Here is a 26429-nt window from a genome sequence, read left to right as displayed (position 1 = left end):
TTGATATATTACCTCAGACTTTCACTCACTAAGTATGCACATATAATCAATCCTTCAGACTTCATAAATTTTGTTAGAGAGTTGGCTGAATTAAGACTTTATATGATGAAAATTAATTCATTTCCTTCTGTGAAAATGCATCGCATGTACAATAGAAATGAATCGCCCTACAGTGAAAATGAAAGTCTAGTATCATTATTCGACAGTAAACATGAATCGCATAACGAAAACAGCATAGTGGAATTTGATTCAATATCAACAAGCTGAATAACAAAACCTGTTTTAAGTTATACAACATTAATATTTATGTTAAAAGGTACATTTTTCTGCAAATAAAACTTAACTGCTACTTTCAAATCTCTTGCACGCTCTGTTCGTGAACTATTCTTAATATCTATCTATTTGTGTATCACTTTTACACCTGGATGGCTGTAGGCGCAATGAAAACCCGTCCGCATCTCATACCTTTATCATGAATTTATAAAAACAGTACACATTATATATTATTTCTTGTTTTATTCAAAAATCACGAATTTGTCGTCTGTTTATTTATCATTCTACATTAGAAATTCATCACGGATACAGTAAAAATGGCATTTCAGGATTCGCACATTATATACACTGTATTAGCTATCGACACTCAATTCTGGTAAAGCAATTCTATCGTAAATAATCATTTCCTACAAATCTGTATATCTACCCTAGGACTCTCTAAAATTAAATGCATATAATATTTTCAATTCAATTATAAATCCAAGAACAAAATATCAAGTGAAAAAGCAAACAATCGGACACATAGGAAAATTTTTGAACAAAAGAAAATCGGACAAAAAGCATCAGACTAGAGAAGCAAAAGTATGAAAGAAAAAGCAAATCGAAAGAATAGCATCAGTCAAGAAGCCAAATTCCAATCGAAAAGCAAAATTATTAGACAAATATAAAATTTGACGATCGGACTAGAACAAAAAGCAAAATCGGACATGAAGTAAAAATCACACAAAAACATTGTATCCACTTACTTATTGCACCTTCTTATTTTCGCTCAAAATACACATGTTATGTTTCATATCTTCAAAGTAATTTAAAACACCCCGCGTTTAAAAACCCAGAAATATCCCAAATACCAAATGTATAATAAAACCCCAACCTGATTGAGCATCGTACACCCAAACTAAAGGAGAAAGGAGATCTGGTTTAATCGGACTGCGTAAAACCCCTCAACAATGATTAAGCAAGTATGGCCGCATTCCCCTGAATTCATTTCACACTAGAGCCATTTAAAATAGTCTTTCAATATTTATTTAAATTCACAATATCACAGCTTCATGTTTTACTTTGAAGTTCTAACAGCATGGAGTATTTCCGAACATATATAACAAAATTATAAACAAGTCTAAATTGAAAACAACGTTCAAACCTATGATTGCGTTGGATAAAAACCGCAATTTTTATACGTGTGCATGCAAAACAAGTTTCTTGGTAGAGGGGTGTAAATACAGCACAAACAACATTTCCCAAAAGACCAAAAAATGTGAAAAAAGTATATTCTAACAAAACGCATTTGACTAGCAGGTCGAACAGCTGATGTTCTTAAACTCTGCTGACTGCCATTGGCGATTGCCAAAGAAACAGATCACAAGATGTAACAAAATGGATCTTAATATTTAATTTATTACCAAACAGAAAACAATAAACTTGCGGAAAAGATGGTATACCGCAAACATGAGGTGCAAAAATTTGTACACAATATCCGGATTTCGACAATTAATGTCTCTTCAGTGATGTTAGGGATCGAAACGGTATTTGGAAGGCCATATAATTTACCTCAATTTAGGATAGACTCTGAATTTTAAAGAGTCGAAATAGGTTGAACGGATCATATAAACCCGAATGAAAATATAATACAAGCCCAAACAAAAAAATATATAATCAAGTCTAAATTGAAAACAACATATATATAAAGAAGGACCAACACTGCAATTAAGATAGATTTTGTCAAATTCCAGGTATTTTACGTCCCCATCTCCATAAAAACTAAATAAGAAGAATATATTTAACCGAAATCGGATGTACTACTGTTGTCTGGGTTTCAAATTCAAATTCACTTTGGTTATTAGTACCCTTCAATGAAGAAACTTACAACAACAAAAAAACCTTCCCTTTAAATTTGCATATTTTGTATCAAAGTTGTCTTCAACATTGTAAAATTGTTAAAAAGTCTTTTAAATATATTATTTCCGACTTTAATACTAAAAATCCAATACGTTCAAAACACTTTCTTCTTTTGACCATGCCGCATTCAGAGGGAAATAGATACAGGAGAAATTGGCCGTGCCTCTTGAAAAAATTATATCTACCACACTGTGTAACGAGTACTTTTTGGAATGTACCTTCGCGCTTAAATAAAAAAAAATACAATACATTAAAGACACAGAATCAGGAATGTAAATTTCAAAGAGAATGCGTTATACAACATGCATGGCTCAGTGTCCCAGAAACACGATGCCAGACTCACATCTTATATAGGATTCTGGTTACAATATGTGATTACTCTCTTATCCTGTTGAAATGCGTACACATATTTTGAACTCTGAAAATACCATAAATACAAAGTTTGCACAATTACAATAAATACATAAATTAGTATCCTCCTCCATATCCACCATGTTCACTACGAAGGTGACCATAACACTCCCCACTAGAACCAAAATGCGCTAGACATACCCAGCAAAAATGTCTACGACACTTGGTACATTCCATATGGTCGCAACCAGATGCCTTTTCAATTGGTAAACCGCAGCCGGGACACAGTTTACGATTATGGGGATCTTTTCGTAGCCATATTGCTATTCCAGAAGTATCCTCCTTAAGTTCTTTCATATTGTCACATGATATACCATCATGGTACTGGGTGTGGCAAGCTGTACAAATCCTCGCCCCGCATTCACCACAACTGAATTCATTGACCATCTTTGTCACGCGGTAAACACTTGGGCATTCTGGCGAAGTACAATATTTATATTCATTTACATTTCTTGCAATATAGGAACTTGTGGCTCGATTGACCAAGTTGTTAATTGTCATTCCTGACTGCAATGATAATTTGGTGATGTCCTTCCATGACCATAATTCATCACAACTTTCTTTGCAGCATGCCAAGGGAAAGTCACTGTTTCCAACTGCTGATTCCAGTTGTGGAACGATGCAAGTTTTACAAAAAGGATGACCGCAAGATTCTAAACGGTACATTTCCCCATCTTCTATTTCCATGAAGCAAATAGCACATTGGTGTTCTTCATTCTCAATGTGCTCACAGTTTTGCATTTCTCTTAAATGATCAATCACACCATTTATTTCGACCACTGCTTTTTCAACAGCTTCAGACGTGCCGTTTATATCAACACTATGATGACGTAAATTAATCTGTAAACGGTGAAGACCTCTGATATCACGTTTCATCTTCCCAAGATCTATACCAAATCGTAAAAACATTTCTTTTATAACACCGAATGGCTTATCTGCTCCTTTTAGAGATAAACTTCGGTTAATTCCTTGACTCAATTTATACAGGTACTCTTTTAAAAGTGTTGATGCCTTGTTTCGCTTCTCTTTTTCGCCGTAAATCGATATTTCTAGTATTCGATAATCGTCTATTATCAACGAACTTGTTTGTGACATGATATTCCGTATTTCATACTTCCCAGCTCTTGTGAAAAGTTCCTGTATATTTGGAAATTCTTGCTTTGTCATTCTTTTGCCCTGAACAATTTTGTCAAGTTTTCGTCTGACCCTTCGTAAAGTGTCAACATGATCGCAATTCATGTCAAGTTTACAGTTTCCGTTTCTCATTATTTTATGGCGAATTTCAATCCCTTCTTGTTGATTCAAAGTAGTAATAGCTTTAAATATTACGTCATTACATTTTTCAAATATGGCTTTGTAAACAAGAATTGAGGCTTGAAGCGTTATAGATGTGTTTAGAACTTCACCATTAGGTCTAAAATTTTGCTGTACATGTGCACTTGCATTTTGTCCTTCTTCTACCTTTGAAAAAGATGCAAAGGCAAGAAACGTGAAATCCTGATCTTTGGGTGGTTTTATAAATAGATCATATTTTCCTTCTTTGACATGCATTTGTATGTGGGCACGGAGTCTTTGTTGGATTAAATCTAGTTCTGGTCTTGAAGTCTGAACCCTCTCGCGAATGAACGAAGCTGCAACAATATGATTATCACCAATATGGAATTTTGTAACAAAGCTATGCCTCAATACTGCTTCATTTACAAATCTGTTCAAATTATTAACAAATATTTGACTTCCTCCTTTTTTACTAGGATTCAGTACTGCTCTGGTTCCTCCTATCAGCAATGACCTACAGTCATGGAGTATATTATCAGCTATTCTTTGTTCGCTGAATTCTACAAAAGCAGACCCTTTAGATTTACGACGGCACCATTCGAACTTTACACGAAAACGATGTTCATTTTGGAGTCTGGCATTTCCAGTTGGTCGAGCACATATCTCTTCTTCTTTTGATTCTTTTACTGCATATTCAGCTTCTTGAGTTGTCATAAAGGTAACTTTTCCCCAATTTCTCTTATTCTTGGTAAAATAAAACTGTTCAATGTGTTCAACTTGACCATATGTCTCAAATTCATTTCTAACAACTTCTTCAGTAAGCCATTGCACGTTGAGAGGATCACTGACTACTATGACTGATTTGAATTCGTCTGGCATGAGAACATCTGCTACATTACAACCGGCTGAAATAACTATACGCGTTCCTTGGTTTGAAGAACTTAAATACTGTTCGCTTTTCTCATCCTTGAATTTTCTTCTCAATGCGTTCAATATATTTTCAACATGCTTAACCAATAGTGATGTCACGTATTTTGTATTTGTAGAATAGAGGCAAATTTCGCCTGTTTTACCATCTGTATCGAGTATAACAATACTTCCATCTGCAATCTCGTTAAGTAGTATCTCGATGTCCTTCAGTTTTGCATAGCGAGGTCCAACAAAATCTCTGAAAGTTTGGTCTCCCATTCCGTACGCACCTAAGCACCTTACTTTTTGTTTTTCAACACGTTCCATATCAAAGGGTTTAAGCCAACCTTCTTCTAGCCCTTCTTCAATCCACTCAACTGGTACTGGTGTGGCATTGACACCATAGTCTCGATTTATTTGTAAAACTTGTTCAATAACTAACCATTCTGGCTTGAGTCCAAGAGAAGGCAAAGATGAAGATGGAAAAAGACAAACATCATGTGCTTTATGTATGACATGATAACCAGCTCGCTCGTGTCCTAAAAAGTGACATATATTGTGCTTGAAAGTTTTGAATATCATTTTTTGTAACATGAGGTCAACTTTTTCTGGATCACTTAACTTAAATTCCAACTTAATTTTTAATTCCTTGCGAAGAATTGAGAGCACTTCGGTAGCAGTTTCTCTCACAGCTTTTATCGTTTTCCCATTAACATAGTTCTGTGCACACCATTTACCCTTGGAATTTTCCGGTTGAACATGCCACTCTCTATACGCATTCAACATTGTCATGACGTCGCCACCTTGATGCGAAAATCGAATTTTCATTTTATCCGCATTTGTTTTCTCTGCAAGAGTACCAGATCGGTAAAAGAGCGACCCTCCAGAGCCACAACAGGCTGTCAAAATTAGAGCTTCAATACCAACATCACATCCAATTGCGTCGTGTATAAATGCTCCAAGTATGGGATCAAAAGGTAGCTTTGCAATCCATTTTCCAATGTCTGTCAGCATTCCTTCTGATACTGCACCAATTGACACAAGCGTTTCCATAGCATTAGTCAGTTGATGCCTTGGAGGTGATTCTACGAAATCAAATGAAATAGGATCAACACCTAATTCCATGAGCTTTAGGATTGCCTGTCCTAAATTAACACGTAATATTTCTGGAGTGGAACATACATTCATTTTTTTATATTCATCCTCTGAATAAAGCCTAAAACATTTTCCAGGAGCGGTTCGTCCAGCTCTGCCACTTCTTTGATTTGCAGAGCTTTGTGTCACCAATGTTACAACTAATGAACTTATGTTCTTTTTAGGATCAAATTGCATTTCTTTTATTCGTCCGGAATCTACAACGTACTTAATTCCTGGTATTGTTATGGATGTTTCAGCACTGTTAGTGGCAAATACAATTTTCCGTTTTCCATGTGATGCAGGGTTAAAAACTCGCTGTTGTTCGTTTGCTTGTAGTTTCCCATGTAAAGGAAGGCATATAAAATCACGATAGCTTCGAAGTTTATCTTCAAATTGTTTGCAACTTTTTTCGACTTCTAATGGGGACGTTAGGAAAACTAATATATCTCCTTTGTCTTCTCTTAGGTGGACATCTATAGCTTTCTCGAGTGTCCTTTTTTCATAATTATCATCAAATGCCTCTTCTGACCACTCCACGTCGACAGGAAAAGTTCTACCGGAAACTGACAATACTGGACATTCACCGAAAAAACGAACGAATACATCTGGATCGATAGTAGCAGATGTTACTACAACACGTAAATCCGGCCTAGACGGCAGACATTTCTTTATCATTCCTAGTAAAAGATCAGTGAAGATGCTTCTTTCATGAGCTTCATCGATAATTATGCAAGAAAACAATGACAGATGGGGATCTTTCAGGCATTCATTTAGAAGCACATGGTCTGTCACGTAAAGGATTTTGGTATCTTTTGATTTTTTTGATTGCATACCGACTTGATATCCTACCAAGTTGCCAACGTTTGATGACATTTCCTTTGCTACTCTAGTGGCCAGACTAATAGCAGCTACTTTTCTTGGTTGGGTGCAAATGATAATCCCCTCTGAATAAATACCTGTTTGATATAGATACTGAACGACTTGTGTACTTTTTCCCGATCCAGTCTCACCTAGAATAACGGATGTTTGATCTTTATGAATCATTGTACAAATTTCTGTTCTGCATGCATATATGGGAAGTGCGGCGGCAAACCTGTCACACTCAGATTTGAAGCTGGTTTCAAGCTCCAACAATTCCTGTTCATTAAAGGAAGAGTTTTGAAGTTTTTCTAACTTGCAAAGGAATGACTTTATAAAAGATTTGAATTCAGATTTTTGGCTTTCCATTTCTTTCACTTTTGAAGTCAATGTTTCTTTCTCTTTGTTCTTTTTATTAAAGCTGTCTATTGGTTGAAATTTTTGCTTCTTATCCTTAAACTTTTCTAAATATTTTCTCAATTCTTTAAGTTGTGTCTCATGATTGTCCTGAAATTGTTTTGCAATGTCTGCTTGTTGGCTTGCCATATCCGATAGCCTTTTATTTCGCAAGTTTTGTTGAATCTCCTGTTTTCTTTTCTTATCGATATGACACTTAATGTTGGTTCCCGTCAGTGTGTTGCCCTTCTGGAGTAAAACCATAGCTTTCCTTGAAGAATTTGTGCTTGGGAATTCAACAGACAAAAAAATCACATTTTGTAATACTTCCATACTTTTAATACTAAATTTAACTTGCTTTTGTAGTCGCAAATTCAAAAATCGTTCCAAATTTGATTCTGCCCTTGAAAGATTATATATTTCGATTTCAATACATTGTGGTTTGCATTTGTAATTTCCTTGACCGAGTTCAGTCGTGTTCAATTTCTTTTCTGCTACTGCAGTGGTGTTGACTGAAGAGTCTGGATTGTTAATTTGATTTTTTTCAACGAGTTTATTAACAGTCAAAGGAGTGTTCTGTGTAATTTCACTATTTGTTTTCCTTGTATTCATGCTTTGTATAACTTTTATCTCACCAGTTGAATAGTCACCATTTTTGGGTGCTCCTGTGTAAACACGTTTGGATTTCGACTTTGCCTCAGTCATTTCCTTGTGATTTTCGTGCCTAACCACATTATTTTGTGAAACAAGGTCACTTTCCAAATTTAACAGTCCATCTTGTACAATCTTAATATTAGATTTATTGGATTGTAACTTTTTGTTGTCTATTTCAGATTTTAAGCTTTGTAAATTTTCACTTGAGTGGTAATTGTCTGAAACATTAGTTGTCTCTCCTTTTAGTTGTTTTTCTCTTTTGGTTGTGACAGTTTTATTCTTTGATATACAGTTGTGTTTTTGTTTATTTGTTGTGCTTGACCTTTTGAAAATCTGAGATTTGATTTCAGTTTCTTTTTTAGTATCCATTTCAATGCGTTGTTCATCAACAAGTCCGTAAAACATATCACAATTTCCACCATCAGATGTTTTTCGTTTTGCATGATAACCGATTGTTACGCTTTCAGAATTGGTTTGGATTCTTTGGTTGTCAATTTTGATAGCAGTAGATTGTGTTGCCGACAAAAGTATCTTTTGACTCCGACTCTGATCTTTTGGCTTTTTCTGCTTGTCTGGTGTCGTTTCCCTTGTGACATCTTTTTCGCAACTATTTCTGGGTGATGCTTCTGCTTTCGCATTTCTCTGTCTTTTGTCTCTTTTCCTTTGTTCTTCGTAGAAATGACACTTAACAATAGTCTTGCACTCACAGTTCCTTAAATGCAATATTTCAGTGACTTTTCTGCTCGATGTTTTACTGGGAAACTGGACAATTAGATTTGTACTATTTTGTTTCTTAATAATGTCTTCAATAGTAAATTTAACTGAAATCCCTATTCTATCTTGTAAAAAGCTTTGGTAGTCATATATGTTATCACAATTGAAAATTTCAAGAATTAATTTCTCTGGCTTCCTAACATTTTCAGTTAATGTTTCTTTCTTTATCAGCTCGTCCTTTCCAGAACTCTTTCTCTTTTCAGTTGTCTGAACTATATTTACACTTTCTAAACTGACAGTAACTGTAGATGCAAGCTCCTTCTGAACAATTGATTCTGCTGTTGATGTATAATGCTTGGTTTTAAGCCTTTCATACTCCAGACAGCAATCTATTTGTTTTTGTCCAACAGACATTTGTACAGTACTGTCACGATTACTAGACGCAATTACATTACTTCCGACATCTGTAGACATTTTAAATTCAGATACGTGTTTAGTCATGTCCTGAATCCATGTCTTTTGAAAGGATAAATCATATGGTTTAAAATCCGATAAATTATCGCATTCTTGATTTTGACAGATTTTACTGTCATCAACATTTTCATTATTCACTCGAAAGCCTGTTTCACTTATATTAGATCTTGATATCTCTACGTGTGTTTCTTGATATTCGACAGGATTGGTTCTAATACAACTTCTGGCATCATGTTTAGGTTTTGTGACGTTCTCGGTTCCCAAATGGGGATTTGTCTCATTTAGCACTTTTTTACACGGTTGTAGTGCAGTTCCAGATATCTCATCTCTCAGGGAAAATGGTTTTTGTCTGGTTTTACAGGAAATTTGATCCTGTGGGCTGATATTGGTTTGAGTGTCTTGAGTGGAAATATTCGTTTTTGGTTGTTGACCCTTTTCAGTTTTGAAACTAGATATTTCCATCTCAAGTTCACTTACGGATTCGTTTTGCAGGTTAAATTCCTCAATTTGCTTTTTCATTTCTATGTCAACAGATATTGCATTCAAACGTGATTTTGTATTCGCTTTTATCAAGCTTGACTGCCTCTTCACATGAGGGCCACCATGAACGTCACTGTTTAAAGTCCAAACTTCTTCAATTGACTTTTGCTTTCTCCATGCACTATTCCACATGTCGGAAACATCGCTTTGTTGCTCTTCGACTTTAAATTGTATTTTTTCTTGCTCACCCTGTGAGCTGTCGGCTTTACTTTCAAAACTGGCTATAGTACTTCGATTGCTCGTTTTGACAGTGTAAGATTGTTGTGCCAAGGTATTTTCCTTCGGGTTTTTATAAATATCTTCTTTTAGAAGTTTGCGTTTCGGTTCCTTCATTTCAACGGTGCTGCTTATCTCACAACTATTTCTGTATAATGCATTTTCAGTAAATCTTTCTTTTTCTTTTACATCGCCTTTGACGATTTTTGCCTTTTGAGCCAGATTGCTGTTTATTTTTTCTGTATCTAAAATAACTGTCGATGTCTCATGTTCATTTAAATTCAATTCCTCTATTGAAATATCATGACACGTTTTTGATGTTTCCTTCTCATGACCAAAATCAAGCTTTGTTTGTTCAGCAGGCGGCTGAACATAAGTATAAAGATCACTAGGAGCAACAACGTCCCTTATGACGTGTTTAGATATTTTTAAATCAGTTACTTCATTACATGTCCTGCCCAGTGACATTTTAGATCTTTTCTTAAGACAATCTGTGGTAGTAGAATCACGCACGTTTATGTTCGTTTTAAAGCAATATTCATCCTTTTGGGAGATTTTGCTGCCATCAATCATTCCAAACCAAGCTTCACTCGTATTTACTCCTGACATTTCAACAGTTGTTTCTTGATATTGAACAGAATTATTTTTAATACAACTATTAGCACCATATGTAGTCTTTGTGAAATTCTCTGATTCTGGCGTTTCCAAACGACAAGCTAACTTTTCATACATATCTATGCACGCGTCAAGTTTTATTGCAGTCTCCAATGAATATTCATCCTGTGAGCTGATATCACTCTTAGTGTCTTGAGCGGAAATGTAATGTCTTGAGTGTTCAACATGAGTCATTCTAACATTATCTTCTTCCATTTTGAGTTGGCTGGCGAGTTCATTTTGTGAATTCATCTTCCCGTCTAGTTTGTTCTTTTCCATATAATCAGATTTTATATTCAAATCAGATATTTCATTAGCTTTCTTCACATTTGTTTGCTTCTTTCCATAAGATAAATCCATGTCATTTTTCGGTCTTCCAATGTCTGCAATTATTTCTTTCTCTTTCCATGGACTAGTCCGCATTTCAGATGCATTCTGGTTTGAAGCGGAATACCAGAGTACATCATAGAATGTGTTAGGTAAATTGTCATTGCTAGAGAACACTTCATTCAAATGTTCTCCGCTACAGTTTAACCGTGGTTCTGAAACAACATTTTCCTTCGATCTAGAAGATTTTAAGTTCAATCTACATTTCGTTTCTGTTTCTTCGCGTTCCTCAAACAGCTTGACCTTTGAAGAATTAGTATCATTAGCATTATACATAAGTTTTACATTCTTTGGGAGAATTTTGTCACCGAGATTTGTTTTTGATTGTAAATGACAAGTCATCTCATTCGGTTTTTCTGTCGATTTATGACTTTTTCTTTCTGTTTTAAATTCCCAGTTGATATCATTTGGTGCTTTACCACCGGTTGATATCTGTGACTTCGTTTTCCCTAGTATTTCGCCTATTTGGTTTTCTTGAGAAAATGATGCTCTGTAACGATCATGAAAACTTTCGACTTTCGTTTTCGTAGACGTTGATGAATCTGAGAGTTTTACATAGATATCGCTCTCTTGGTTTTTAGGTGCATCTTTAGTCATAACTTGTTTTGGTGTATCATTTATAAATGAAGTAAGTGTTATTTGTCCAGAAACATCTTTACTAATTTCTCGGCTGTTGATAACAGCAGGTTTTACATCATTCGAAAATGGACTTGCTATTGACTCTGAATGCATAAGGTCTTCTTTGTTAGTTTTTTCATTTTCTAATACTCCATATAACATGTCATTACTAGAGTTAACATTACTTGATATAGAATTTGTACATCCGGATGCAGGGCATCTACCATATTTCAGTGTTTCTACATCGGAGTCTTCTTTAATGAGAATTCGAGAAGAATCGAGATCATATAAATCAGACTTACCGGTACGAGACAAAATCTGGGATGAATCGGCACCTTTTAAAGGGTGATCTTGGGATATTCCACGAACATCATTATCACCCGGGACACAAGACACCCTTATTGCATTGATAGAAGCCTCATCTGAAATGTCTCTTGATCTCCTGTAGTATTGTGTTGTGTTTGAAGGAATATAAGCGTCATCACGTGGACTGTTATCAATCTCTCCTGTTGCAGTTTCCTCACCCTTTATGTGCTTCACGATTCTTCTGAAGAAATTCATGAGTCAGTCTTTACAAACATCGTCTTCAGTACTACCTGTAAAAATATTCACAATTTTCAAGAATATGTTTGAAAAATATACAATGTTAACGTTTCATTCTAAGTGATCTTTTAAAAAGGTTAACAGATGTACTCTCGGAAGTATGATTATATTTAAATCAATGTCTTGGAAAGGTGAGCTGCTGGTATACCAGCTACTAGACCCACGGCATGAATCTTGAAAATGAAGTCCTTGCTTTGTAGATTTTGACAAAGCAAACAGACCAAATTCCCTACATGATTATAACGTTTGACGAGCATTAAGAGGCAACATTAGTTTACCGATTATCAAATTTCATAAATCAATTTCGAATAGAAAACAACAATTTCTATTCATATGTGGTATTGCTGATGTAAATCCTCCGTCATAAATTTCATTAAACAGAATTGCGAAATGAAGGTGAGAGAGCGCTAACAATAATGATTTTCTAAAGTTATTTCTAAGGAGAATAACCCCCCTCTCCCCAAACAAATTTGAACCACACTGAACTTACGAATCGTCTGAGATATTGCTGATGTAAATCTTGAGCATGAATGTTATTGAACTTCAATGCGAAACGTAGACGCGGGACCACTTACAATGTTGTTTTCCGATATAATTTACATTTGAAAAGGGCTAAAGTCTTAAATATTCGACCAGCCCTAACCCTGATTTTGAACATATCAGAGATATGGATGATGTAAACAGTTGACATGAATTTTATCAAACTTCAAACTGAAAAATCGTCACGGGAGCGCTTACAATGCAAATTTTTCATTTTTGTTTTTACATTTCGAGTATATAACCCCCAAATGATATTCGATCTGAATTTCGAAGTATTGCAAGATATTGCCCTGTTATGAAATGCTAAGACAAAAATTTCGACAAACTCCAATGAGAAATTGCTGATGAACCATTGATATAAATTTCAACGAAGGCGCTTACAAAGTCGGAGGGACGACAGGACATTAGCATTTTCAAATCCACCGATCCTTTTTTCGGCCGGGTTTGGAGGGGGGGGGGGGGGGGGGGGGGTAAATAAATGAAGTTTGACATGTTTCAATAGATACAAAAAGTGTTTTAGATGTTTATAACAACAGCATTATAAATGTCAAAATTATTCAACTTCTAAATATTTCATTTTAACTTTACTCCCTCATCATGTATAATTTGGCATGAAAAGGGACATATTCCAACGGTTCATCCCTACTGCTTAGTATTAAGTACCCCTTCCAAAAGCGACGTGGAAAATTAAGGAACATTAGGGAGCAAGGTCACATACTACACTAAATTATGATTTTAGACAGTTATATAATTCACGCGTCTTTTTTTCATAACTATGACCTTGACGTTAGACCAAGTAACTTGAAAATCAATAGGAATCTTTATCTTAATTATATATAGTATGTAATTAAGCTTCCGAAAACCACTTTTCTGCATTAATTGTGGTCTGTTTTAGTCACTATGACCTTTGCCTTTGACATGGTAACCTTACAAATCAATAGGGATTTCAGCATGTACATATAAAAATAAGAAGATTTGGTATGATTGACAATTCTACACAAGAGACCAAATGACAAAGAAATTAACAACTGCATGTATAGGTCACCGTACGGCCTTCAACAATGAATAATTACATTACATGTATGTTTTTTTATAATACGTTATTTTGATTGGCTAACAGCAATCTCGCGTCATTCTGAAATTAACCTTCATTTCAAAATGAAATGTAACATTCATGATGACACGAGCTTCCACAATTAAAGAACCTTAGTGAGCGCGCTCACATACCCCACGTCCCCACATTGTCACAGGAGAAATAAAATAACAGTAAGAAAAAAAAATTGTATAAGAAAAAAAAATTGAATCATAATTTCCTGTCGATATGCACATCTACGTAGTATGTCCTTATTATCTACAAAGTTTCATGAAATTCTGTTGTGTGGTTTCGGAGGAGTTTCCCTTTGAACAGAAATCTAGTAATTAATAAGTATTTCATTAAAAATTTAATTCTAGGGAAAATTAAAAAATGAGTTAATTCCCTTTGAAAAGAAATCTAGTAATTAATAAGTATTTCATCAAAAATTTAATTCTAGGGAAAGGGCTTTAACTGAACAAGGAGACAAGCTAAAATCGTGAAAATCGAACTTGACCTGTAACTTGTCATGATAAAACAATACACCAAATATCAAATCAATATCTTCAAGCATGAAGAAAAAAAGTCTGGAAAACTGATTTGCCGGACTGACGGATGGACAGACGGACGGACGGACAGACAGACGGACAGAGTGCAAACCTATAGTCCCCTTCGACTTCGTCGGTAGGGGACTAAAAATTGAATCGTAATTTCCTGTCGATATGCACATCTGCATAGTATGTCCTTATTATCTAAAAATGTTTCATGAAATTCTGTTGTGTGGTTTCAGAGGAGTTGCGATGACAAACTGTTGCATTAGTATAATGAAGCAAATAAGTTCAAAGGGGCGTAACTCCTAGAAAAAAAAAATTGAATCGTAATTTCCTGTCGATATGCACATCTGCATAGTATGTCCTTATTATCTAAAAAGGTTTCATGAAATTCTGTTGTCTGATTTCAGAGGAGTTGCGATGACAAACTGTTGCAGTAGTATATTGAAGCAAATAAGTTCAAAAGAGCGTAACTCCTAGATAAAAACATTGAATCGTAATTTCCTGTCGATATGCACATCTACGTAGTATGTCCTTATTATCTGAAAAGGTTTCATGAAATTCTGTTGTGTGGTTTGAGAGGAGTTGCGATGACAAGAAACAGGACTGACGGACTGACGGACGGGTCAAAAACATTATACCCTCCACAACTCGTTGCGTGGGGTATAATAAAGTGCACAGGTAAATAAAAGAAAAACTTGATAGAAATTATGTTTTCATGATCCTAGCAAAAAAATGTAATTATAAGTATTGAATGCTTCTTTTGGTAATTTTATAATAGGGCTGTAAAAGCGTTGACCGTGCGCAAATTTTTAGAATGTACTTCGGTCAACGCTTTTACACCCCAATAAATTTACAAAAATAAGCATTCAATTTTTAAGTAAAACCCATACCGCATAATCAGCTATAAAAGGCCCCGAAATGACAAACGTAAAACAATTCAAACGAGAAAACTAACGGCCTGATTTATGTACAAAATAATGAACGATAAACAAATATGATATACAGCAACAAACGACAACCACTGAATAACAGGCTCCTGACTTGGCCATATGTTTCAATCCGATATAAAGTATTTTATTTAGCACTAGGAAATACGACTGACGGAAGGACGGACGGATCAAAGACTAGACATATATCTAATGTTTTGTTCGTTGGGTTGTCGTCTCGTCGATGTTTACCACAAATCTGTTTTTTTTCATGTCTCATTCAAAAATGAAGACAATCGCCTGTTATGTGTATGTCTAAAGCTCCTGTCTTGATCTACCTCGGACGAGGTCACTCACATGATCAGTAATGTCACGAAATGAATTCTTATTACGTATATTTGATATGTAAAATGAATGTAAATATTTTTTTTTTCGCTAAGTATTTCAGAGAAGTTTGTCATGATTTTTATGTTTATCTAATATCGAGGTTAGGTAATTAATCCATGAAACACGAAGAAAACGTTTAATCAGCAGTTTAACTTTTTTTTAAATGCTGATAGATAGTATTCACATTTGCAGGTTTATTTTATATTTATATTTGTAGATATATGAAGTTCTCGGCAGGCCTAGTATGAAAGCCATGAACTTTATTAGCTTTTACATATATTTACTTTAGTGATAAACATTATGTATGATTCAGTGAAAGATTCGAAATTTGCCCTATCATAGTTTGTTTTAATGTTTAACAAATTAGAGGTAGTCATTAATGTTTCCAATACCTGATAAAATTGTTTCTTTTTAAATAGTAAAGCCTCGCACATGAAAAGTATATACTATTTATTAGATTGATTGGTTGGTGTTTAACGCCACTCTCATCGACATTCGCAAGAAAACTGACAATCCTTGTGAATTAAGATTTGAGTCGAGCGAACAACCTTAGTGTTGACAGGCTAGTTATACAGCAGTTGAACTACTTAGACCACTCTGCCACCGAGGCCCCCTATTTAGTAATAGTATATGAGAAGCTATATGTATACTGGAAAAAGATCAAAGAAGGTAGTGACTACATTAAAGATAGATGTCGGATAAAAAAAATAATGCACAAAGTTGGGATTGGATTTGAGATAAAACTTTCAAGCTAGTTTTCTCTGAACATGCATGACATATATTTGCCATTGGATGTTAATTCTTATACTTCAATTGCTTCCGAATATAAGAAGAAGTGAAAATTTTGACCGAAGAAATCATCGTGGTGAAAAGAAAATCCTGGTGGTCCTGAAACATATCATTTTTTAAAACTTAGAGTCATTTGTGTTCATACATTGTTCCGTTCCCCAACGATGATAAACTTTTTCCGAAATAAGATTTAGGCTGAGAGGAAAAGTATGTGAATAAAGCTGTTTATTCATCATTCATTGAGCATTTGATAAAGTCCCATACGCACATATATGATGTGGTTTTATTTGAATAAAGTTAACGTATGACCATGTATACTTCTTATTCAGCCACTGAGTAAGCACTATGAAATGGAAAAGAAGGGATTTGGTCTATCAAGACACAAAATCCGTATACCTACACTTAACAAAACCCAAAGCATAGGAACTGTGCATTTATCATTGTTATTCATCAGGTTTGTTTGCAGTTTACCATGCATGTTTGGTATATTAAAGCTACATACAAGATCTAAAAAAGAGTAAAATTATGGAAGGATTTTGGAAGTCATCAATCTCCTAAAAGAGATAATTTGTTACTACTAACATCATTCAAATGATTTAATGAGTAACATGTGTTTATGTTTTCCAAAATCTAAAAACTATAGGACCTTCAGTAATGAAATGTAAGATACTTTATATGTGCCAGCAATTGATTTTTTATGAATAACATCAGACAGGAATTAATATCTCTTCACAAAATTTTAAAAGTTTCACATGTACACCGTAATCTCGCCTGTTTTTACTTTAGTGACAAATCTTCTTACATTCTATGAATGCTTAGAAAAGATAATGTTTTAACTCAACTCCGGAAAGATTGGATATTGACGACTTTTGTCGATTTCTTTCAGATCATTTCTTTATAATTTGGGTTATACATTTATTCCTACATGTATAAGGCTTTTAATATAATAGCTATCAATACGAGCTTCTGAAATAATGTTGAATTGTACACGAAAGCGCTTCGAACACAAGAAGACTTTTATAATTTCTCTCCCAGTAAGGAAGTACTATACATACCATAAATTGACGTCTACTTATTTTTACAACTTGTACTATTATCTAATAATCCGCATAATTGTTAACCTGAAATAAAAAAAAATAAAATACTACTAATTCAGAGTGATATCAATATATATCTCCTTGCTGTGACGGACACTCGTTTAACCTAGCAAACCTTAAAAATCCTGGAATGGTTGGGGCTTAACTGTATCACGTGTTAAGTCGACACATAGGCGAAAGTAAGAAAATTTATATTGAAAGATTTTGAAGTCATTAGTATATTGATGTTTATATTGCCTTTTCTTTCTATTGATGTTATATTGTGTCCTCATACTACTGTACGGGGGTATTTAACGACCATGAGAGTCTCTCGTACGGTGAAAGAGTCTCTCGAACGATCGGTCGTTGCTATAATTAGAACATGACTTACGTCGTTTAAATAGATCACGACCATTAACTATTCACGGGGGAGGGGTTTGGAAATGAATATTCTGATGAATAAAATCATTATGCCCCCAAAACGCGTGTTATTAAAAGCAGTACTAGCACCGGTTGAAAACGAATCTTCCGTCCCAAAAATATCCTCCTGTCTCCCACCCCTTGTTTCCCCTTTCTAAAAAATAAAAAAACAAATGGTCGTCTCCTTATAAACTGAATCATGTCAGAATTTGTGATTTTCTTTAAGCATCAACTCGCCTTTCAATATATTTCTAAATCACAAAAATGACACTATATCGTCTCCAATTCATCAACAACGAGAATTCAAAGATGATCCTTACAAGCCAATGTATATGATAAATCGTTTGACAACCCCACAAAGTATATCATCACCCATTGCAGATAGTTCCCAGGGGCGGATCCAGGATTATATATGTTAGGGGGGGGGGAACTTAAATGTTCGCCGAGCGGAGCGAGGCGAACATTTTTTAGAGGTAAAATTGTTTGAAATATTCTTTATTAAGCTGAGGACAACCCATGCTTTGCAAATTTTAGGGGAATATGCAAAACAGCAACTTTGACATTTGTAAAATCTACTCACTTGTCAAAGTTTGAAAGAACATAGTCAAAGTAAGGTTACTAGTGGGGTTTCATGTAAAAAAAATGTTTTTCTTATAAATCATGGTTCGATTTTGTCAATAAATATGCTATCCGTTCTTTTTCATTTAATAATCAATGTTAACAAATATAGGGTTTAGCATTGGGTGTAAGTTAGTTATACAACTCGGGATACGGCGTGTCTGGATAAGAAACCCGCCGGCCTCCGGCCGTCGGGGTTTCTTATCCAGACACACCTATCCCTCGGTGTATAACTATTACTGAATATTAATTACCGACCGTGCGAGGGCTTACCAGCCAGTCAAGGTCGTTAAGGTTCATGTGGACCCTTTGGCTAAAATGGCTGCATTTTCACCTCAAAATTTACTCTGAGTACAGACAAACCTGAGTATCTGGAAAAAATTTAAGGCATAGCATACTCTAGATAAATAAAATTCAAATACATTTTCTCTTTTAGAAAATTAAAAACTTAACTGGATTTTGCTGTGCACTTTTTTTCATTTCTCCAGAAGGTGCCAAAATAAACAAATTTGGGAAAGAGGTTTGAGAAATTCCCCACAGGTAATAACTGAAGTGAACTGTATTGATTGACATGGGCTGTGTTTGGATATACGCCAGAGGTGGCCTATGGTTATCCATAGGTACCTTTGGTTTGATATTCTATATATCAAAATATCAAACCATTGGTACCCAAAGATACCTATGGGTAACCATAGGCTGCCTTAGGCGTATATCCAAACACAGCCATGGACAATAGATGGACAATAGATACCTGACAATGGCTGTGTTTGGATATACGCCAGAGGTGGCCTATGGTTATCCATAGGTACCTTTGGTTTGATATTCTATATATCAAAATATCAAACCATTGGTACCCAAAGATACCTATGGGTAACCATAGGCTGCCTTAGGCGTATATCCAAACACAGCCAATAATTAGTGATTAAAACTGTGTACCCGAGTGGACCATATCAAGTGAAACTCAACTGTTTGTTAATTTTTTATCATCTTTTCCATGGACAAAAAAAAGTGCACAGCAAAATCCAGTTAAGTTTTAAATTTTCTTAAACATAAAATGCATTTGAATTTTATCTATCTAGGGCATGCTGTGTCTCAAAAATTTTCCAAATGCACAGGTTTGTCTTTGCTCAGAGTAGATTTTGAGGTGAAAACGCAGCCATTTTAGCCAAAGGGTCCACATGAACCTTAAACGTGAACATACAATGATATCTGATCAATATTTCAAGTCTGTATTATGACCTATTATCATTATTATTATAATTAAAATATTTCCTTTTCGTTTGTCTCTTTTTATGATTCATGTTTATTGAATTACTATCTAGCTATCTCGTGAGTTAGGAATAAAGATATTTGTATTTTGCAACTGAAGATTTGCACGTACGTTCTTTGACCTTTAATAGATATAAAATATCCTATTTCATTTTGACAGTTTAACAAATGATGTACGTATACCTTTAAATCTGATGAACGAAAATATACTAGTGTTATTTTCATTTTATTTCCCTTTCTTACTTGGCATTTCTTATAATATATAGTATCTTACCGAATACTTCATCTAGACTAATATCCTGTTATCAACCACTGATTTCCCAGAAGTCAATTTCTACTTTCGGTTTACCTGATTTTTTTTAATTGATATAGTGACGTCACATGCATAAGTATCATACATACCATGATCTACTATTGGACGCTAAAACTGTCTGGGGAAGCAAGTGCTCCTTTAATTTATTTCTAAAGATCTATACCGGAAAAAACTGCGCATGATTAAAAACTGGTTTAAAACAAAATTGCTGATATTGTCAGTTTAATAGACAGACTTGGATTACTGTAAAACGAAACACTTCATACTGTATATCCTATATTGCTCATATTTTACTTCATTTCTTTGTACATTGCGTATTTTCACTAAAAACTCGCATGTTTTATAATAATTATTATGTATCTTGCCTGCTAAGGCCCCATGATTGGTAAATAAAAGAATGTCTAAAATGTAATGATCATGTAATGACATTATACCAGAGGAGATATCCCGGGTAATCCTGCAATTTGATTAGTGACCTTGACAGGGAACATAAGCCCATATCGCCTGTGAGTAAAAATGAGGGTCAAAATGGTAAATGATGTTGAAATAATAACACAGGGAATATGAGCTCATATACTATAGAGTGCACGTGGCCTTGAAGCTTGTAATCCAACTTGATATGTTTGTGTGTTTTTATTTTTTGTGACTACGAGGGCGCTGCATTTTTCAAGACAGAAAACCATTTTCCAAAGTTGTTTTTTCCCATTTTGCTAGTTTGTCCAGTTCTACTTGGATTTTATGTAAGTCGATGTCTGTGAAAAAGGGCATATAGACAGTACAGTATTGTCCGCAAGCACTCTCAATGTTGAATGGAGGCCTTGATCTAGGTCGTTTAATGATATAAAAAAATTGTAAACTGGGTCCTAAAACTGACCATTGTGGTACAAGATTTTAACTTCACTCCTCTGTTTTACCTTCGACAACCACTTCTTGTAATCTATTGGAAATAAAGTCCCTTATCCATCTAACTGTCTTACATCCACAGTTCCTTTACCATAATGATATAAGAGTAGACCAAAGGAATTTTAGTTCGCTTTTTAGTTTTAGAAAATTGCAAGAAATTGCTGTGACCGAGAAAGAAAGAACATTTAAATTTCTGACAAAATTTATAAAATGGTGAATGTCTCAGAGTGTCTTTAACGCATAAAATCGTCCAAAAACTTTATTCAACCTGATGACATTTCCGTTAATCATACATTACACCACTGTCCGAGGTTAGGGGAGGGTTGGGCGCCCGCTTACATGTTTAATCCCAGCAGATTCTGTATGTGCCGTCTTAAGTCGGGAGCCTGTAATTCTGAGGTTGCCGTTTGTTGTTGTATATCATATTTGTAGATCGTTCATTGTTTTTACATAAATCAGGCCGCTAGTTTTCTCGTTTGAATTGTTTTACGTTTGTCATTTCGGGGCATGTTATAGCTGACTATGTAGTATGGGTTTTGCTTATGGTTGAGGGTCGTACGGTAACCTATAGTTGTTAACTTCTATGTCAGTTGGTCTCTGGTGGAGAGTTGTCTCATTGGCAATTATGTCAATTATACCACATCTTCTTATTTTTATAAGTATTTGGTGCAATTCCTGTCGAATAATAGTTCTGTCATGCACGCAGGTATTTCGTACATTGTCTGCTCTGATTTCTATCATTCAAACAAGTATTGGTGCATTGTCAGTCTGATACCATATCTGTTATTCGCACAAGTATAAGTGTATTATCAGTACATATCTTTAATCCATACAAGAATTAATATAATATAAGTATAAAAACCTTTCTGTAATCCATCAAGTATTGATGTAATATCAGTATGAAAACCTTTCTGTAATCCATCAAGTATTGGTGTAATATCAGTATGAAAACCTTTCTGTAATCCATCAAGTATTGGTGTAATATCAGTATGAAAACCTTTCTGTAATCCATCAAGTATTGATGTAATATCAGTATGAAAACCTTTCTGTAATCCATCAAGTATTGATGTAATATCAGTATGAAAACCTTTCTGTAATCCATAAAGTATTGATGTAATATCAGTATAAAAACCTTTCTGTAATCCATCAAGTATTGATGTAATATCAGTATGAAAACCTTTCTGTAATCCATCAAATATTGATGTAATATCAGCATGAAAACCTTTCTGTAATCCATCAAGTATTGATGTAATATCAGTATGAAAACCTTTCTGTAATCCATCAAGTATTGATGTAATATCAGTATGAAAACCTTTCTGTAATCCATCAAGTATTGATGTAATATCAGTATGAAAACATTTCTGTAATCCATCGAATATTGATGTAATATCAGTATGATAACCTTTCTGTAATCCATACAAGTTATGGTGTTATTTGAGTCCGTTAACATTTCTGTTATTGATATAATTATTGGAGTTGTATTGTCAGTCTGATAACATGGCTGTAATCCAAACAAGTGTTGGTGTATTGTCTGTCTGATAACATAAATGTAATCCAAACAAGTGTTGGGTGTATTGTCACGGTCTGATAACATGTCTATAACTCATACAAGGGTTGGGTGCATTGTCAGTCTAATAACATGTCTGTAATCCATACAAGTGTTGGTGCATTGTCAGTCTGATAATATGTCTGTAATCCATACAAGTGTTGGTGCATTGTCAGTCTAATAACATGTATGTAACTCATACAAGTATAAGGTGCATTGTCAGTCTAACAACATGTCTGTAACTCATACAAGTGTTGGGTGCATTGTCAGTCTAATAACATGTCTATAACTCATACAAGGTTTGGGTGCATTGTCAGTCTAATAACATGTCTGTAATCCATACAAGTGTTGGTGCATTGTCAGTCTGATAACATGTCTGTAATCCATACAAGTGTTGGTGCATTGTCAGTCTTATAACATGTATGTAACTCATACAAGTATAAGGTGCATTGTCAGTCTAACAACATGTCTGTAACTCATACAAGTGTTGGGTGCATTGTCAGTCTAATAACATGTCTGTAACCCATACAAGTGTTGGTGCATTGTCAGTCTAATAACATGTATGTTATCCATACAAGTGTTGGTGCATTGTCAGTCTGAAAACATGTCTGTAACCAATACAAGTATTATGTGCATAGTCAATTCAAACACATGTAAGTAACCCATACAAGTGTTGGGTGCATTGTCAGTCTGATAACATGTCTGAGATCCATACAAGTGTAGGGTGCATTGTCAGTCTAATAACATGTCTGTAATCCATACAAGGGTTGGGTGCATTGTCAGTCTAATAACATGTCTGTAATCCATACAAGGGTTGGGTGCATTGTCAGTCTGATAACATGTCTGTAATCCATACAAGTGTTGGGTGCATTGTCAGTCTGATAACATGTCTGTAATCCACACAAGTGTTGGGTGCATTGTCAGTCTGATAACATGTCTGAGATCCATACAAATGTAGGGTGCATTGTCAGTCTAATAACATGTCTGTAATCCATACAAGTTTTGGTGCATTGTCAGTCTAATAACTTGTATGTAACTCATACAAGTGTTGGGTGCATTGTCACTCTAACAACATGTCTGTAATCCATACAAGTGTAGGGTGCATTGTCAGTCTAATAACATGTCTGTCATCCATATAAGGGTTGGGTGCATTGTCAGTCTGATAACATGTCTGTAATCCTTACAAGTGTAGGGTGCATTGTCTGTCTGATAACATGTCTGTAATCCATACAAGGGTTTGGTGCATTGTCAGTCTAATAACATGTCTGTAATCCTTACAAGTGTTGGGTGCATTGTCAGTCTGATAACATGTCTGTAATTCATACAAGTGTTGGGTGCATTGTCAGTCTAATAACATGTCTGTAATCTGTACAAATGTTGGTGCATTGTCAGTCTGATCAACATTCTGTCGTTTACACAAGAATTTGTGTACTATCAGTCTGAAATGTGTTTTCAAACGGAATGTTTCTGCTTGGATTAAAAGACAGCTTAAATGTTAGAAAACCAAGAAGATATTTGAAAGGCATTAAAAAATTACCACAATCCTCTCTGGCTCTGTATGAGAAGCAAGATAAATGATACTTTTATTTTGGCCGAATAGTATTGTACAAGTTCATTACATAAATATATTATATAGATACAACACTAATAAACTACATTGCTTGTGGGCCATATAAAAAAAAACCTGCATAAATACATACTATAACTTGTACAACAATTTAAATAAGGGATGGGAGGGAGGGTAACTTAACAGAAATTTAATGATAAAACTCAGGATATACCTGTGATATTTACAAAATAAAGTGTGAAACAAACTTCGCATATTATTATGCATTTTTATATAAACTAGAGGCTCTCAAGAGCCTGTGTCGCTCACCTGTATTTACTGATGCTTTGGAAATCATGTAAAATAAGGTTAAAATCACAATTAATAGTATCAAAATTAGATATTATAATGATATCTAAGATAATAACAAAAAACTGCAAAATTTTTGTAAAATTACTAACTCAGGGGCAGCAACCCAACAACGGGTTGTCGGATTCGTCTGAAAATTTCAGGGCAGATAAATCTAAATCTGATTAACATTTTTGCCACCTGTCAGATTTGCTCTAAATGCTTTAGTTTCAGAGATATAAACCAAAAACTGCATTTTACCCTTATGTTCTATTTTTAACCAAGTCGGCCATGATGGTTGGAAGGCGGGGTCATCGGAAAAATTTTTTAATCTAGATACCCTAATAATGATTATGGCCAAGTATGGTTAAATTTGTCACAGTAGTTTCAGAGAAGAAGATTTTTGTAAAAGATTACAAAAATGTACGAAAAATTGTTAAAAATTGACTATAAAGGGCAATAACTCCTAAAGGGGTCGACTGACAATTTTGGTCATGCGACTTATTTGTAGATCTTACTTTGATGAACATTATTGCTGTTTACAGTTTATCTCTATCTATAATAATATTCAAGATAATAACCAAAAACTGCAAAATTTCCTTAAAATTACCAATTCAGGGGCAGCAACCCAACAACAGTTTGTCAGATTTGTCTGAAAATTTCAGGGCAGATAGATCTTGACCTGATAATCAGTTTTACCCTTGTCAGATTTACTCTAAATGCTTTGGTTTCAGAGATATAAGCCAAAATCTACATTTTACCCCTATGTTTTATTTTTAGCCATGGCGGCCATCTTGGTTGGTTTGCGGGGTCATCGGACACATTTTTTAAACAAGATACCCTAATGATGATTGTGGCCAAGTTTGGTTAAATTTGGCCCAGTGGTTGCAGAGGAGAAGATTTTTGTAAAAAGCTAAAGACGACGGACGACGACGACGACGACGGACGCCAAGTGATGAGAAAAGCTTACTTGGCCCTTCCGGCCAGGTGAGCTAAAAATTGTACAATAATAGCAAATTTATATTATGAAAGTCACCATTCTTGAGTTTACAAGTTGCAAAGGTACTAATATTTCACATCATCACAAAATTGAAAGTCTATGCTAAATGTTTTTCATCCTGCATTTTTGCACAAATATCACTGTTGACATGCTGCAGTCTTCCCATATCTATTGGATAAAATATTTAATGCAATAATCAGTTTAACCTGGGAATAGTATACTAGTAGTCAATATATGATGTCCTAGGTTTAACTGAATGATGCAAACTGAAATTTTGTTATCTTTTAAATTTGGTCGCAAAGACAGGACAGCAACATTAGTAGTCAAGGCATAGTATATCATATTTATTGAAATGATATTTTGTTAAGACTGTTTTTACCTATTATTTCAGCCTTTGTACTTGATAGTTTGTTCTATAGTCATCTAAATACAGATTTATTATTTTTTCTTAGTGCACTAAAAATTTTTATTTTTAGAGAGAACTATTCTAAAAAAATAAATTCTAAGTGCACAAAACATTGATTTAGTGGTCAATTGACAGTTGTAAAATATTGTTGAAACTGTACACTTGAAGTTCAACTTTCAATTTGCCAATAAAAATGTTCATAGGTCAGTCATTCTCTATTCTAAAACCGTTTTGTCGAATAGGATAATTTTCAGTTATTACATTGAACTATTCCAGGTCATATGAAATTGGAGTGTATATCTTAATAAATATTGAAATTACAGTAACCAGATGACAGAACACAACTAAAGTTGAAAAATTTATCAAAATTTCTGAAAATTCCTGAAACACCGTATTCAGTATTCCAGTTGGAGCAATGCTTACTTTTCATTATCTGTATTCACTTTAAGCAAGGGCTTCTAAATAATGTACATAAGAAAATATTTGCATTCTTCTGTACAGAGAATGTCCTTTTAGTTAATTTGAAATAAAACTAAAAGATACCAAAGATACTGCTTCATACCTTGAGCTTTCACTATAAATTCAGTGAAGGCTGGTTGAGAGCTAAGCTTTGACAAAAAGAAAGCACTTCAACTTTTCCATTGTGAACTTTGTTTTGGGACTTACTCGGATTTGGTACAACATTTTGAAATTTTGGT

At 34.6% G+C, this 26429-nt stretch overlaps 1 protein-coding gene across 1 annotated transcript; it reads right to left on the bottom strand.

Annotated features, from left to right (window-relative positions):
* Window positions 1–496: 496 nt before the first annotated feature.
* Window positions 497–19990, bottom strand: LOC127731026 (uncharacterized). Its single transcript, XM_052239777.1, has 3 exons — window positions 19944–19990; window positions 17342–17407; window positions 497–12011 (listed from the first exon to the last, which is right to left on the bottom strand). The coding sequence occupies exon 3, from the start codon at window positions 11974–11976 to the stop codon at window positions 2641–2643; it is 9336 nt and encodes a 3111-aa protein (XP_052095737.1). The 5' UTR covers window positions 11977–12011; window positions 17342–17407; window positions 19944–19990; the 3' UTR covers window positions 497–2640.
* Window positions 19991–26429: the final 6439 nt, after the last annotated feature.

This window comes from Mytilus californianus, unplaced genomic scaffold, assembly GCF_021869535.1.
Source record: "Mytilus californianus isolate M0D057914Y unplaced genomic scaffold, xbMytCali1.0.p SCAF_1, whole genome shotgun sequence".
NCBI lineage: Eukaryota > Metazoa > Mollusca > Bivalvia > Mytilida > Mytilidae > Mytilus > Mytilus californianus.
Note: the sequence above shows the minus strand (reverse complement) of the source record. Positions and strands in the feature narration are given on the sequence as shown.

What these genes read in the sequence shown, in the direction of transcription:
- LOC127731026 (XM_052239777.1), bottom strand. Translation starts at nt 11,976, where the DNA reads ATGAATTTCTTCAGAAGAATCGTGAAGCACATAAAGGGTGAGGAAACT.